The sequence below is a fragment of the Anarhichas minor genome, unplaced genomic scaffold, assembly GCF_050575085.1.
Source record: "Anarhichas minor isolate MPS153535 unplaced genomic scaffold, ASM5057508v1 ptg000078l, whole genome shotgun sequence".
Lineage (NCBI taxonomy): Eukaryota > Metazoa > Chordata > Actinopteri > Perciformes > Anarhichadidae > Anarhichas > Anarhichas minor.
The window spans coordinates 1,275,029-1,292,131 of NW_027466524.1; the positions used below are offsets into that span (position 1 = coordinate 1,275,029).

At 41.7% G+C, this 17,103-nt stretch overlaps 1 protein-coding gene across 1 annotated transcript in view; it reads left to right on the top strand.

Annotated features, from left to right (window-relative positions):
* Window positions 1-17,103, top strand: part of marco (macrophage receptor with collagenous structure) — a 27,076-nt gene continuing 9,973 nt past the window's right edge. The window contains exons 1-7 of the mRNA XM_076081029.1: window positions 1-167; window positions 7,909-8,007; window positions 8,188-8,342; window positions 10,075-10,192; window positions 10,696-10,749; window positions 12,084-12,173; window positions 13,220-13,306. Coding sequence (XP_075937144.1) covers window positions 59-167; window positions 7,909-8,007; window positions 8,188-8,342; window positions 10,075-10,192; window positions 10,696-10,749; window positions 12,084-12,173; window positions 13,220-13,306 — 712 coding nt within the window. The 5' untranslated portion in view covers window positions 1-58. The remainder of the gene's footprint in view (window positions 168-7,908; window positions 8,008-8,187; window positions 8,343-10,074; window positions 10,193-10,695; window positions 10,750-12,083; window positions 12,174-13,219; window positions 13,307-17,103) is intronic.

The window sequence follows — 17,103 nt, forward strand, 5'->3', positions numbered from 1 at the left end:
ACTGTGATATAAGAGTTCCTGAAGGAGGAAGTGAAGGTGATTCTGGACTCTAGAGAACATGGAGACATCAGTGGATCAGACGAGGGATGGAGTCTCATTCACCCAGAGTAACCCTCTGTTTGAGATGTCACACAGCAGGACTGACCTCTACAGCTTCCAGCCTGATGGTGAGTATCTCACAACGAATAGATTGAGCTGCTGTTGGCACTTGTGAGAGAAAACATGGTAACCCGATTGATATGATTTTATTATAGGAACATGCAGACTTTAATTTACTACATGGACACAACAACTCAACTCATTTGCTGCAGCATGTAGTTAGAACCTGATAGGTTGTAACTTGTGAATACTTGAGTATAACTCCTCAACAGGAGTATAATGAATTACAGTATGATGATGACACAAAGCATGGATTCATTTCTAAACACTTTCAAATGATAAAATTGGTCTAATGTAATCTAGAAATGTTGAATTACCTTTTTTAAACTGGGTCTAATAATGAGAACCTCTGGGGCTGATTCTATTTACATGTATACAGTTACATGCTGTTAAACTTGTCCACCAAATGAAGACATTCAGCCTCTCATACAGTCGGGCATAAACGAACTTCATTATATTGAGAAGGAGGAGAATATCCCATTGTTTAGTTTCGTCCACATAAACGTGGAAAGAGATCTTAAAAGAAAGACTATTAAGCATATAAATAGAAAATAAGATGAACTTATCCTTGAGGCACCCCGTAGCCAATCAAAACAAAAGAATCAGTTTCCTGTGAAGCAGTTTCAGTGTTTCCTTTTTCAGCCTTTCGGTGATGCAGCACCTGGGGCTCTGATTGGCCAGCTGCTTAATGCTGACAGGGCTCTGGCCAATCAGAGTTTTTAACACTGCTCTTTAGTATTTTGACAGTGACAAACATTGTTTATTTGTATTTATAAGACTTCAGTGTATGATAGTTATGGCAGCAATCCAAACATCAGGCCATGTTGTGAGGGGACTAACTGTAACCCTTTACTGTGAAGGAAGAGAAGATTTCCAAATGTTTTCAACATCAAACAATATGTTAATCAAAAGCATCTCCCTCCACACCAAGAAAGTAATGAATTACCAAGTGAGTTTAAATTCTCCTCCCGCCTTCGCAGCTTTTGATATTTCTTTTTCGAAATGATACTTTGACAAACCAGCCTTACAGCAGTGCAGCACTGAACAAGCCTCCGTCACAGATGTTTTAGTAGCTGGAACTAAGAAGATTAAACCTGCATTAACTGATTTGTTTGGCTACATGGAGGTAGCGTAGCAATAGACTTAAAGCTGACATATCAGCTCATAATGTTATATATAAAGTTATGTATAAAGTTATATATAAAGTTATATATAGCTAATTAGCAAACAGTCCAGCAGACACAGACAAACATAAACATCTATTTGCAGTCTGTTTGTGTCCACTTGATGAATCTAAGTCCAATATTGATTTGTTATATATATGTATATATATTGTTTTAGCTCCACCAACTCCTGAGAAAAACCCACATTTAGCTCTCTTAATGGCTATGCTATACATTCACCAGCTACTCTAACTCTGCATGGCATTAGGTGCTGGGCAGGTAGTGCCCAGCACTACCTGCCCTACCAGCCTACCTACCTACCTGCCACTACCAGCACTATTTTTTTTTAAAGTAATTAATAAATACATGGCGAAAAGTATGGAAGCCCGTTTCCGCCACTGTGAGGAAAAAATACAGATCCTGTAAGTCATTATAATGAGATACTATCTCATAATAATGAGATACTTATTATGATTTAGTGACTGAGGGCGGGGCATAGCAGAGCAGGGTTACGGTTTAAGAAGGGACCCTGTTAACTGGTGACCTTCAGCCAAACTCAAATGAACTCAGCTTGACACATCTGTGTTCTTGGCTGGTTGAATTCTTAGTTTTATGGATTTGCTTTTCTTGTTGCCTCTGATGCGTTATTGTCCACATTGTGTATTTTCACCTCATGACAACATCACAAACATCTGCCTCATTAATTTGCAGCGCTACAAAGATTTGTCTCGGAAACCAGCTGTGTTGTAAACTGCTCCGTAGTACACGTCAAAATGCTCCACGGTAAACACGCAATCTGGTTTACTTAAAAGTGATTGCAATTTTCTTTATTCTATTATTTGACAAAGCACAGACGGAGGAGTCACAAAATGTTATTTCAATAAAAATGCAACATAGACCATTTTGTTACAATTTTGTTGGGGCGGTGGGGCATGAACATTATTTCTTCCTCCAAAGTGGGGCGCGACAGAAAAAGTTTGAGAACCACTGCCTTAAAGGAACAGTGTAGCATTTAGAGGGCTTAATTGGCAGAAATGGGATATATTTTCATAATAATGCTAATGACCTGAAGCTTAGATAAAGCCATTTATATCTACATGGAGCGATGGAGTCCATCATGTTGCACCTCCAAGTTCCTACAGTAGCCCATAACGAACAAGCTGAACACAGCTGCAGTCAGAGCCGTTCACGTCCTGAGTTATCTGCATAAATACCACAACCGGGAATTAAAGGGCCCCAGTGCAACATATTTAAAGACCGGAGACTTGATAAGCCGCAACCTTACTGGTGCTTTTTATTGATACTTTTTAATATTTTGGTGTCATTTATTATCACGTTGCAGCGTGCGTCTCCTCTGCTCTCTCTGTCGGGGCAACACACACACACACACACACGCACACACACACACACGCGCGCGCGCGTAGACACTAAAACACGCACACGGAGGTGAGCAGAGGTGCAGTGGTGCGGTGGAGATATTAAAGGGAACCAGGTGAAGTGAAGATTATTCAAGTTGAAGACAACTATGTGCGCTGTTCAACAAGCACGAACATGTTTACAGAAGTGAACGCTTGGAGAGGGAAGGTGAGCGGATGCATGTGTTGTTGTTTGCTATCTGCAACCCCACCACTAGATGGCTCTAAATCTCACGATAAAAAGTTCAAACGTGATCTTCAGGTTGAGCACAAAAAAAGCTTGTCTCTATATTCCATTCAATTCAATTACATTTATTAGTATAAACCAATATCGCAAATCACCAATTTGGCTCAAAAGACTTTACAAATTGTACAGCATATGGCTTCCTCTGTATGCAACAAACACAGCTCTGCATAAAAGACACAAATACACAATCATAACACAAGATACACAGGGATATGATATAATACACATGGAACAATTTTTAACACATACAAACGCACTTGAAAAAACACAAGTAAATGAATAAGTAAATGTCTTAAAAGTCTTTAAAAAGAAATGTGGGTGCATGTGAAAATAAAATGTTATTAATAAGCACATTGTTTTAGTGGTGGTAAAGTGGATTGTCATCAAATAATTAGACATTACTCATATTATTTAAAAACCTTCTAACCTCAGAAGGAGTGATTTAACTGCTGGTCAGTGGCACAGTTGGCGTATTCATTTTTCTTTACAACCACATATTTTGTGTCAGGCTATAAATGAATGAATCAATCAGCTTTTACCTCCAGACGAAGTCTGACCACGTTTAGGAGACGTTTCAATATGACTTGAATATGACGACAGGCTCCCCGTGGAATTGAAATTTGGGGCTATTTTGAAAAAAAGTAAAATAATTAATCGTTGTATCTTTGATGTAAATTCCCAAACTAATTTGGATGAATAGACTTTTTCAAAGCAGATGTTTGACATAAAAGCAGAAGTGTTACGAACAATAAAGATGACTCTGTTCTATTTCAGAGTCAGCCTGTGTGACAGTGAGCTGCATGAACAATACCAGGATATGAAACTGAAGCTGCTAAATAGAATTCAGCCATTTTATAATTTACACCTGAGCATTTCAAAATGTCTTTGTGACAAAGGACTCTATAACACCAGACACTGCTGTCAAAGGGTCCACATGGACAAGCCTGTTTTCTTTTGGAAGTTGCTTCAATTATAATGCAATAAATTAGGACAACTTCGAAAGAAATATGAGCCAACAACATCAGCATTGCCCAGCCCACTGAGCCCACTAAGGCCACTAAGAGGGCCAATTGGTTTAGCTAGTAGCAATAAAGAATACATCCGCCAATCAGTCAAGTTGCAGTTACATCTATATGTCTTAAACGTCCTCACTACATCATTTTATCCTGTTAGGCATTTGTGTGAAATTGTCATAATTAGCATATGAATTCCTTAGGTATGGACAAAAATATGTTTTGTGAGGTCACAGTGACCTTGGCCACTAAATTCTAATCAGTTGGTTCTTGAGTCCGTGGATCAGTGGATGTTTGAAGAATATCCCTCCAGGTTCCTGAGATATTGCCGACAATGGAACGAACGGACAGACGAGCAGCTGTCGCAGCGCAGTGGTATAAGAAGACATATAAATACAAGAGCTTATGGGGAACGCATGAAGTACTGTACAAAAGTTACATTAGTGGAAAAGAAAAAAATGAAAACAAATCAAGCAACAAAAACACAAGGGACATACACATTGTATGTTTTTACCGTTTTATGCTTGTACCTAGAGTCATAATGAAATGATTTTTGCAAAAGTCTCAAATTCAGACATTCAGATAATTCAACTTGTCCACCTTGCAGACGTACATTCACCTATCCTCCTCCATTAAAGCACTCAGCATGCACTGTGAGGTAACTCAGACTCATTACCTTTCAACATGTCAGAGTGAAGAACAGATGTTTCTTCTTTTAATAGGACTCAGTAAGTGCATGCAATAAACAGGAAATACATGTAACAATGTGTATTGTCTTAAACTTTATTTCTTTTTGATTGTTATGTATTTAGGTTTGAAATAGATTATGGTCAAATGTTTATAAAAAAAGATGTCCTGTCTCTTACATCATCTTTCCTTAGACTTAGTGCCTAACCATACGTACTTTAACCATAGAAAGCGGTAATCAGTGGTATTTCATTGCATCGGATATCATTGGGCGGCTGTGGGTAGAGTGGGTTGTCCTCTTATCACAAGGTTGGTGGTCCGATCCCCGGCTCCTAGTGTTTGAATGTGGAAGTGTCCTTGAACGAGACGCTGAACTCCAAGTTGCTCCCTGTGCGCTTCAAAGAAACCCACTGCTGCTAAAGCTTAGGATGGGTTCAATGCAGAGGTCAACTGTCATGTATGTACTGTACCTGTATGCAGTGGTGGGCCGTCAGGGCCTTCAAGGCCTTCTCTGCTGGCCTAAACAGAATCACAAAGTTATATCTATTTTATAATTTAATATTAAATACACTACATGTATTATAATTGATATAAATATTTTCCCCATTATCTTATCTTCTCATTGCACAGCTCCTGTCTTCCTCAGTTGCTCTGCTTCCAGTGCAGCTTGTTTTAAGTAGAGCTTTTATCCAATCAGATTTCACCTCTGTGTCTCTAGGTAAGAACAGAGGCAGAGGCCTGCAGACTCTCAAGTGCATCCATGTGCAGTTTAAGTGAATGGGGACGATATTGTTGATTGTCATAGTGTTCAACCAATCAGATCTTTAGTTTGACATGTTGGGCGTATTCTTTGACGTGTCAGAGCTGCTAGCTGGCCTACAAGTACGTCAGCATTACATGCAGCTCAGCTCTGCAGTGAGGAGCAGCGTGTGCTGTGATTGGTCAGTGGGCGAGCACGTGACTATTGGAAAACGAAACTTAAGCAGAGGCTTAGTTGGAGTAGTAAGAGTTGAAATTGAAAGATATGGAAGAAATGATTACATTTTTTGCATTTTGCTTGGTGTAGATTATTATTATTTTTACCTAGCTTTGTTTTTTAACACTCAATGGCTGAAGGAGGAGAAACGGATTTGTGAGTTGGGATTTAACCGTGAGATTAAACTCCTTGTCAACAAAGAAAGGAGGATGGAGTTTGTCTTTAAGTGAACAGCATTTGGTAAGTCAGTAGCTTTAAGATGCTTGTTTATATATTATTATTTGTACAACTTGTTTTTATGAAGATGGATATTTGTTTGGTTTAATATGTGATAGGAACTATTGTTACATCCTATGTTGCTCTGGGGACATATTTAGCTGGTACCAGTGTTGCCAACTTTCCAAAACCCTCTTGGAGACTTTTTTTGTCAAAAGCTACTAGCGACAAATCGAGTGACTTGTTCTGGTGTTGTTGGAGACTTTTGTGGCGTTGTGACTCTGACGTTAAAGCTCGTACGTTCTGCACTGTGGTGAACGAGCAGCGGTGCTGCCGTGAGCCGCTCCGCCGCCCCAAAGCACTCACAGGCGGTCACTCTCACAGCAGCCTCGCGCAGCAGTCAGAGAGGAGACGCAGTCTCGGCATATTCTCTGCAGTTAGTGTATTTATAGGTGTTGAGCTTCATCTTTACACAAAACAAATAATAACCGTAGCTGTGTTTCAGCTGCAGGTCAGCAGTGAAGCCCAGGTATAACATGCACGGCCCGCCACTGCTGTATGTATGTGACAATAGAAATATAGTTGAGCAGAGTAAAGAGCAGATATTAAAGAAAAAAGCAAATGATATATGAGTAGTGAAGGGGTGGCAGATAGTACTTTCAGTATGGACGTTTTGAAACTTTGCAGATAACAAAATCTCCTCAATATGTTAATAGAACATGTAACTCACATCATTTTATCAACACATATATGCCAGACATAAAACATAAAAACACAAGACTTTTAATGATGTTATTAGATATTTATATAGTTTAAGATATTTTTTCCTTCAATGCATTATTCTGGTGATGAAGTTAGACAATGTGCTAAAAGGAACAGCTGACAAGTGATATTCATGTCATATCTGATCCATTTCAGTTTATTCTTCTATACAAAAGTTTAATCTCAAATATATTACACAACACTATCAGCGCTTTGTTCACAATACAAGGCTATTAATCGGCTATCAGCTTTACCTGCTTAAGTATCGGTGTTATACAGTCTTTAAACTCCAGTATTAACTAGCCTCCACTAGCCTTGTAAAACACGTCTATGAGACAGGGTTGTTGCAACGGCTTCTGGAGACATCTACCCTAATTGCTACGCTTAGATCATGAATATTGACGCACCAGATGGTTTGTTTAAACAGAACCATTTGAGAAGCAGTCATTGGAAACTAATCTAAAATAGATGTCCGTGTGATGTTTTGATCGCTCTTCTTGCGTGATCTCGTGGTGTTGCAAAAGTCCAGCTGCTGTGCACGGTAAAGCTGTAATCATTCTCAAATCAATCGAAACAACAAACATCACTGACCATCACTTCAGAGCATATTACAAACTCTTCTAACCCACTACTTCCCAGAGACTGGGTAGGGACACGCAGGGCGGTCGCAGGAGATTTTATTTGGGTCGCCAAATTTATTTCCAGGATTTCTTCCATTGCCCTTTTTACATTTATATCTAGAATAGACTTTGAGCCACACGAGGGAGCTTAATTGTTCGTGATGTTCTGGTAATTGTAGCCTACTTATAGGGTAGCGTACATTCTGGTTGTATAACCGATGTGAGGAAATGAAAAGAATGAGATAGCCCGTTAACTCCGCCTAAATGCATTTAATGATGCGGAAATGGCAGTAAAAATGGCCAGGAATGTTCAATTCTACACAAATCCGCTCATCTCACGATTTATAGATAAGCCCAGTTGTGAATTGTGTCAGGATGGTTTGCCATTTCTTAAATAGTGTGTCCGCAGATACAGGACAGTTCTTTACCTCTCACTCTTAATCACTTTGGTTTTGTGTCACTTTCATGAAATTTCTGCCAACAAAAATAATTCTCACTAGGTTTTCATTGTGATTGACAGCTGACAATTTCCACTAGTTGTCCAAATATGTTGTGCTCAGAGCGTTGCACATTTATAAAAGCATTTGTATCAGCTGGATGAACCAGGCTGCTTGTTGTTGTGTTGATGCAGTTTCCTGTTTGTGTTTCAGATCTGAAGCCGGCAAGGCCCAGAAGACACTGGTGTTTTATTGTGATTGTTGTTTTCCTCATCTTGCAGACCTTCCTTAATGCTTTTCTCATTTATAAAGGTATGACTGCTTACAGATATTATTATTTATTGACACATATATTTAAATGTGATGTATTGAAGCGGAACATATTTCTATGCCAGTTTGTACTCTGGATATTTGTTTCACTAACTCAAGCTGATATCATTATGTAGGCCTGCTGATGAAACGTGCTTGTTGTTTTTCTCCTCTCTGTCCCAGTTATCACGTTGGAGTCTTCATCGTCTAATCCCAGGTTGGAAAAGCTGACATCCAATCCCATCCAACCTCCTGATGACCACATTCAAACTCTCCTCTACAACAACAGTGAAGAAACCAAGACCCTGAAGAGCCATCTATGGGCCCTGGAGAGCCAGGTCCTCTTGCTGTTCATATGTAACATTTTACTGAACTTTTTACTTTGGTACATAGGTAGTATATGTTTATTGTTTTATTTTTACTTTAACTGTTTATCCAGTTTTTCAATGATAAAAATTCTGTAAGGCCTTGGAATAATTATCATGACTTACATCATTACAAATACTTCAACATTTTAGAATATAGGCTTATTTTTCTTAGAGTGAGATAAGAAGAACCATATCAATCTCATTCATGTGTGTGTGCTGACTACAGAGTTGGAGTCTGCGTAAGCTTAGAATAAAGACTGGTACTCGGGGAATTAGCTTACCCAGCTAGGGAAGCAGTCAGTAGGTTGTGGATTATGTATAATAATGGTCCCCATGCAACCCACTTACTCATGATGATCGGATAAGAGGCACACCATTTGTCAAGAGCATAAATGTGCCAGATCGGGCAACACTTCATCTGCCATCTAGCACATTTAATACTGAATGAGTCAGGGACGACTCAGATACATCTTGCAGATAGAAATGAATGAAAGGGCACAGAGAAGCCCCGCATGCCACTGCGCAGATGTCTGCCATTGTCATCCCTCTGAGGAAGGCCATGGATGAGGATAAAGCTGTCTTGGAGTACGCCCCAACACCCTGCAGAGGCTCCTCTCCCGCTGCGATGCAGGTTTGTGTGATGGCGTCACACAGCCAGTGAGACAAACGCTGCTTTGACAGAGCCACACCTTGCGAGTGGCTTCTGTAATGAACGAACAGCGGCTGCTTCCTTCTTATGTTTAACGTGTGGACAACAAACTGAGATGAAGCAGAGTCGTGGGACACTTCTGCCTCATTCAGATGGTTACTCACTGTGAACTGCACAGAAATAGCAAGCGCCCTGCAGGATAAGTGCTAGCCCAACATCAACAGTGCAGAGGCATCTTTTGCAGCTCAGGGGAATGTCCGACATGGGACTGTAGCCCATCTGGCCGCCAGTACAAGGACAGACACCGCTAGACCTCTTCGTCTTCATTACTTCTTCGCCTGTGGACTGCTTGACGCTGAAGAAAAAATGTGAGCAGAATTATGGTTGCACGGCTGTTATATTTTGCAAGTGCAGACGTAAGGGCTGCCTGTGCTGCGCACAAGGGCACGGAAGAAGTCTTCACAACACAGTATGCACAGGGGGGAAAACCCAATAGCAACAGCGTTGAGAAGGCGACGCCTGTTCGTTATCGGGGCTGCCTGAGCTCAGTGGGTACAGTGGATCGTCCATTAATCACAAGGTTGGCAGTTCGTTGTGTATCTGTCACAGTTCAGCTCCACACCCTCCTCACTCTACTTGTCAGCCACTTTAATGCCAGACTTTCCAGCGCTCTGTCACCGACTGATCGAACCTGCCTACCCCTGATCTACCCGTCCCGCCTGACTCCCGGTAAACCCACCAGCCTTCTGTTCCTGACTCGGATTAATTCTGCCCACTGTATCTGCCGCTCTGCCAAGGACTTTGTGTATCATTCTGTACCTGCTAAGTTTATAATGTAATAATATAAGCCAACGGTTCCTGGAATCTCGTGTGCTGTATTTGGGTCCATATACAACCCGTCACAGCACTCAAAAAAAAGTGTTTCGCTCTCTGTTTGAACACACTTTGTGTTGGTTAATGTATTTTGCAAATGTTCATTTAATTGATGAGATTGTGTTTTACAGCATCGCACTAACACAACAATCATGTTTCTGTTGGTTTGCCTGACAACAGGTCAACAGCCTGTGTGGAGAGGAGGGTCAGCTGGGCAGGCTGCTGTCTGACCTGAACCTGCTCAACACCAGCACCCACAACCTGGAGGGCAAAGTGACAACCATCAGCCTCATACCAGGTATACACACATCTGTGTATTGTATTGAATGTGTCATAACTCTGTTCTGCTGTTCATTCTGTACACATGACATCTATCACTCTTCTGTTCATCCTGATAGAGGATCCTCCTCTGTTGCTCTCCCTAAGGTCTCTTCCTTTTTTGGGGGGAGTCTTTCCTGTTCTGATGTGAGGGTCCCGGGTCAGAGGATGTTGTATGTGTACAGATTATAAAGCCCTCTGAGGAGAATTTGTGATTTGTGATTTTGGGCTGTACAAAAATAAATTGAATTGAATTGAATCTGTGTTTGTGTGCGAGAGTATATACTTGAAGTCACAACGTCAGGAAAATGAGCATTTATCACAAAGAGCATTCTGTGGTTGTTAGCATATTGAGGATGGATTTTAGGTTTAACACTGACTGTTAAGGTTAAGCTGCAAAGCATAAAACTGTAACAACCTCAACAGAATTTTAAGGGCATTGTTTATCAACCTAGACATTATTTTGTGTGTGTGCGCCCTCAGGACCTCCGGGTACAGATGGGCATACAGGCGCGCCAGGAGAGAGAGGTATCAAAGGTGAGTCAAGGAGAGAGGAGTTAAAGCTGAAGTTAAAATCAGTTAAATATGAAAAGTGTGGTCAGCATCTCAACAATAACCAGATTTTATGGTCTGATATTAGAGTGGAGAAAGATAATTAAATCTGTTTAGAGCCTCGCGCCAACCTCTGAGCTAATAAAACCACCAAACGAGAAGTGAATCTGGTTTTAGCTGATATAGCAAAGCTGTGTATATGTGTTCAAGAAGCATTAGCTTTCAGCTGCTGGTCTGCCAATGATCCTGGCGTTGATGACCTGTCATCTCTTGTCAGACGTCTGATGAAAACTGGCTGATAAAGAGGCTGCAGCCATTATTTGACACCCTCACAACTTAGTCAGTACACTGACATTTACTATATGAGATCTCTATCAGCGCTGGACTTTTACCCTTGCTGACGAATGACCAAATATTTAGATAAATGAATAAAGATTCAGTATATCCCTACCAGACTGATTGTCTTGCAGTGTAGAGAAGGGTTTGCAATAATAGGCCATCTTGTGATTAACTTACAGAAGATCAAATGAAAGAGTTAACTGAATAACTAAAGGGTGTAGGGTCTGCACTGGAGTCATGACCGTATATTTCTAAAGATCCTGGCTCTGGACCTAGCTCTAGAAAAACTAGTACCAACCTTACTTTGTCCCCAAACTGCCTCAGATTGCCATGCACTTTATACAGTATATTTGTGATCCTCATACGATAAGTCTTAAGGATTTTGGAGACATCGTGACCTTTCCTTCTGCCATCAAGCCAAAATTCTATTGGTATAAAAAGAAAATCAAAATCTAATCAGCAGATTTATTGAGCCACTTCCATACAGATAACTCATTTATCAACCTCTCCTCAAACCAAAGGGTGAAATGGGACTCAAAGGCCAACCTGGGGCGCAGGGCATTGCTGGTGAAGTTGGTGGGTTTCATTACGATTATCTGTGGAATAATGTACTTGTTGTTATTATTAAAGCTGTAGATATGTTTTTTTGAAAAGGATAAACCTTTCATTTCAGACTTTGAGAACAGCGTGTCAGTATAGTGGCATGTAATGAGCATTGTGGGCTCCAAGACCTAACATCGGAATTTTATTCTTTTACAATCTCGTTCAGCTGGACGTCCAAGGACGTGTGATTAAATGTATTCATATGTCGCACGTGTGTAGTCTAAAGAAGTTCTAAACTGTGGACTTGGGTAGTGACCCCTGACTGGTGTACAGCCTTATCCAACGGCACTGTTTGTGTGCATTATTCAGCATGCTTCAGTAGTAGTGTTGAGCAGCAGAAGATACAGTCCATCACATACCTGTCATGTTCTTTCTAGGTGACAGTGGTGTTGCTGGCCCTCCAGGACCAAAGGGTGAAATGGGACTCAAAGGCCAACCTGGGGAGCAGGGAGTTGCTGGTGAAGTTGGTGGGTTTCATTACGATCATCTGTGGAATAATGTACTTGTTGTTATTATTAAAGCTGTAGATGTGTTTTTTTTGAAAAGGAGCTTAAAACACAAAATGAGGCTCCATCAGAAAAGGGTCTCCCATCATAGTAGATGACATGCTGTAGGGAACTTCAGTGCTCACCAGAGCTGACAGATGAAAAACAAGCTGCAACATCCAGACAAAGCTGGACTCACTGATGTGACAAACTCTTTCAAATCTGTCTGCTTCAGGCAAAGCATGGCAACTTCATTACTTTATTATAAAGCATCATAGACAATATTTGCAAACAATTTGGAATTTAAGTCACCTGGACCCTAGTGGTATCTTTGGTTTATCACCACATACCTGCAAAACTAATGACTTTCCCATCACCACAGCCGTGCTTTGTGTTAATTATCAAATGCTTAAATATTGCATTAAGGTTAAGCTTACTCTTGCTAAAGATCTACATGTTAACAGACACATTTATTGCCTAGGTTAGAGTTGCTTTGCTCTTATTGTCATCATCAGAGTGGCACGTTTCTCCGGTAAAAGCAGACCCAGTGAATAAAGATAGCACCGCGAGGAAAAGATAGGCGCATGAGATGCTGCATGGCAGTGAATGTTCTCCGGCAGCTGCTACGAGCAGAAATGTGACGCAGCCGAACACTGTTTACATTGGTCATTAGTCGTTTTTTACTGAACATATTTTATGGATAAATACATTAAATAACAGTTTTTTAAAAGTTCTCTTTCTATAAAAATAGCTTTATTATAACCAGGGCAGAGCTGAAGGGAAAAATGTGTGTTCAGGAAAAAGAGGCTTCACAGAGGCTCAGTTCCTCGATGGATCAGCAGATTGCAGTTATGAAATTATGAATTTCAGTTTCTCTTCCTCTTTTAACTTCTGGGTATCATCTGTTATATTGCTGACACAGCATGAAATGAATGAAACAATATGCACAGCTTGCATTTATGAAATATATATTTGCACCAAAACATAAATGTCAGTTCATAATCGTGTGTGTGTGTGTGTGAATGCAGGTCCAAGGGGTTCACCTGGGCTCCCAGGGGCCCCTGGGAATCAAGGACCAGGTGCAAGGGGAGAGAAGGGAGAACCCGGGGCCCAAGGTAAGGGTTTGGATATTTATTAAAGAATTCATAGCACCACTGTGTAGTTTCTATCTACATGGTGGTGCTTGCCACTGAATAGGCATGGCGGGTCTCCCTGCTAACACAGAAATAAAACTACATGTATCCTGACATAATGAGCCAATATTTCCTCTTTATTCGGCCAGGAAGACCATGAGATTTGTCATGTGTGTGCGTGCATTCGTGTGTGTGCGTCTGAGTGAGTGAGTGAGTGAGTTTGCAACTCTGAGTCTGTCCAAAGCTAATCCCGCGTTCTGCAGCAGCGAACTGCTAAATACTTTTGGTTGTAGGCTTAAGGACCTCTCGTGATTGCGGTGACAAACACTTGTATTGTTTTATCCCGCCATTGACTGCCCGCCTACTCTTCTCTCACTGGCCCTGGCCGGTCGGGGCCACTAATGATAACATGGCCATCTCCATGCCGCCCAATCTAATACTCTGTGCCCACAGTGGGGGGACAACAGTTGATTATGTGTTTGGCTAACAGCTCACTGAAATACCACAACACACACTGCTGTGTACCTCTCGGCCGCTGCTCTGCGGCTCACTTTAGTTGTTTTGGACGGTGTGTTTGGCTAACCGCTGTTGGGAACGTAGAGGAGCCTGTTTGGTTATCAGCATCTAAGAAACTAAATTCTTGACATCAATAGAATTATTAATGTCAGTAACAATCATTAATGATTATTAATAATAACGGGGCACCACCCTGCGAACAGGGACCAATAACCAAACAATAAAACTAAGTCTCATAATTAGCGTTCACTCATAATGTCAATAGTCTGAGTACTATTACACATTCAGAGTGAAAGTGAAGGTTTAAGTTCGAGCACAGGCCACTACATCCAGTTATTATTACACACATATGCACAAGTAATCACAGACGACTGCTCTTTAAAATATAACAGAGTTTATGAAATAAAATAATAAATGATCAAATCAAGTACTATCAAAATAAACAAACACTATCATAAAATTATATGTCTAATACCTAAAGTCAAATGAATAAAGTGGGGTAAGGATATGTATATAGATATATGTACACGTGTGAGTGTGTGTGTGTGGAAACAAAGGGGGGGGCCTACTCAAACAGTGATGGTACGTAACCTAAAAAGGGGCGTGTGAGCCTACAAGCAAAGATGGCGGAGTCTATTGACCCGCGACAAGATAGCTGAGAGGTGGCTACGTGTAACCACGTGGGACGGCGCACAATGTGGGTTGGGACAATAGATTACGCGACCACGTGTCTGAGAGGTTCACCCAAAATCAGTGAATCTAACTATGTGTGTGCGGGTTAGTAGGAAGAGAGGGAGAGAGAGAGAGAGAGAGAGAGAGAGAGAGGAGCTCTGAGCGCGGTGCTCAGCGCTGCAGTGAGAATGTGAGGAACAGCTGATCACTCGTAAACTCTGCAGTCGGATTCTGAACCGACCGGTCACGCTTGTACGGTGATAGTTGCGGTTCTAGATCTCACTCACAGAGCCGATTTAAAGAACAGAGAATAAAACCAAACAAAATAAAATAATCCCCAAAACAAAACATCTTTATCACTGCGGTGAGATGCGAGTATTGCTCTCTTATCACCCCGAAACTCGGTCGGCGAGACGAGGCTTCGCCACCGTGGTTTTGGTCTTTGAAGTGATAAAATCACAACCTCCACATCCACTAGCAGCGACGGATCTAATGCAAACAGTTACGGCAGGAAATACACAATATAACGGGACTCCGTGGTCCGCGATGCTTGCGCAATAACACGTTATAACACGACAGTAACTTAACGTAACAAGACACAGGAATAACAACGACATAACGAATAGGCTAAATTAAGCTAATGCTATGCTAAGCTAAGCTAGGCCCAGATACCAGTAACTCTTACTTGTAGAAGCTTCGTTCGGTAGGGTACGTTTCCCGTGGTGGGGATCACTCGGTCCTCGAGTAGCCGCTGGCTCTCGGTGGCGCGGCCTCGGGGCTGGCTGGCGCAGACTCGGCCTCCTCGCTGCAGAGAGGGGCTTTTTAACTTCGGCTGAGGGACGAGGTTTGGGTCGTCCTTCCCGGAAATCTTCGGCGAGGAAAGATTGTTACCTTCTGCCGGCGGTGTGTACACAAAAAGGGTGGGAGAACGGGGCATAGGAGTTATCCGTTCTCGCACTACAGGATCCAAAACTCAAAATAAAACACAGTCTGTTCGACCAGCGAATGTTGCATGTGACCCGATAGGATTTGATGAGGCCGCGGTTCCTCGTGGATCTTCTTGTCCCCTGGACGAGTCCGGAGTGAAGAGGCCTTGTGGACCTCCTGACACCAGCGCGTGTCCGGGGTGAAGAGAGCCTTGTGGATCTCCTTACACCAGCGGTGTCTGGACGGAAGAGAAAGAATTCTAGCTGTGCTCAGGCTTATAAACCAGGTGGCACAACCAGTGGGGGGGCCCTTTCTTGGCCAATGAGGGACCAGCATCAGGTTTCTGCTGGAGCTGGAGGGTGTGGTCATCCGGCATGAGGTTTCTTGTAGACCCCATGTCAGGCGTTTTGGTGAAAGGAAGGAACATGGCTGCTCCTTTGTTTGAAAAGCACGTGTGAAGGTCTCAGCCAGCCAGGACAGCAGGGTCAGATCCCAACACCGCTAAAAGAACTACCACACACAGCTGTACGTTTCTGCAACTCAGCTGCTGCTACGCAGGCAGACAGCTTGGTGAGTTTAATTCTTTTTTTGGCCAAGATTGTATGACGTGCCTTACACGATCACTTTAAACCTTTTGCAGATCACCGCTTGTGTTTAAGTTTGAATGAAGTTACGCCACCTTACCATGATACCGTTGGTATCAAGATGGGGGATTATTCATTCAATCACACAATAAAGCTTTTGGTCATTGCAGACACACCTTTCTATTTCAGTCATTTCTTAAAGTTCCAATGCACTTACATCTTTACAAAATGAAATAAACGAAATAAACTAGCCCCAGTTCAAAAAGATTGGTATCAATCATCAAACTCATGTAAGTTGAGTCATGAGTCTTAAAAAGATGGCAGGTTAATTACCGGGCTGTTTTCCCTTTGCTGTTAAGAGTTTTATTTATTTTTCAAATAGAGTTTTAGGTGTTCCTACACTTACTGTAAGTAGACAAGCTAGCAAGGCTACAGAATGTGCCCACCCAAACTAAACCAACATGATCTTTTAGTAGAGACTACATATATGCTTGTCATGTATCTATATTGTGTAAAAGAGAAGAGTTACTCCCCAAATCCAAATCTCGCACCTTCATTACGCACAATGTAGCTCAACTGCTGACTGTTGAGTTGTAGAATCAGGTGTGCTATGCTATTAGCAGCTGATGTAGCCTTGAGCCTCTAGTCTGCAGAAGAGATAAGCAGTGGGCTACATGAGTCAATGATTTATATTCACACAATACCAGGAGTTCTCCACCTACCTATTGACTGGAGATTTCTAAATGCAAAGTTGTTGCTAACAAATATACGGCCCTTATATCCTGGATTCTGACAGGCCAATAACAACCCTTTATCTACATGTGTGGGAACATAGGGAGTCCCCATGTGGAGATGACGAGCTGTTAGTGGTCGACACTGTCAACGGACGGATGAATCATGTTTTGATAAGACAGTCTGTTCCAAACCGATTAACAAATACTTTTGCCGTTAGCCTGACAAACACAAACTAACTTTGAAGGAGTTTTCTTTGGTGACTGTGGCTGAGCCATCCTGTGTTGCACGGGCGGAGGGGAAGAGCTGCTAAGTAGAGAGCAGAGATTCTGAAAGAACAAAATTTCA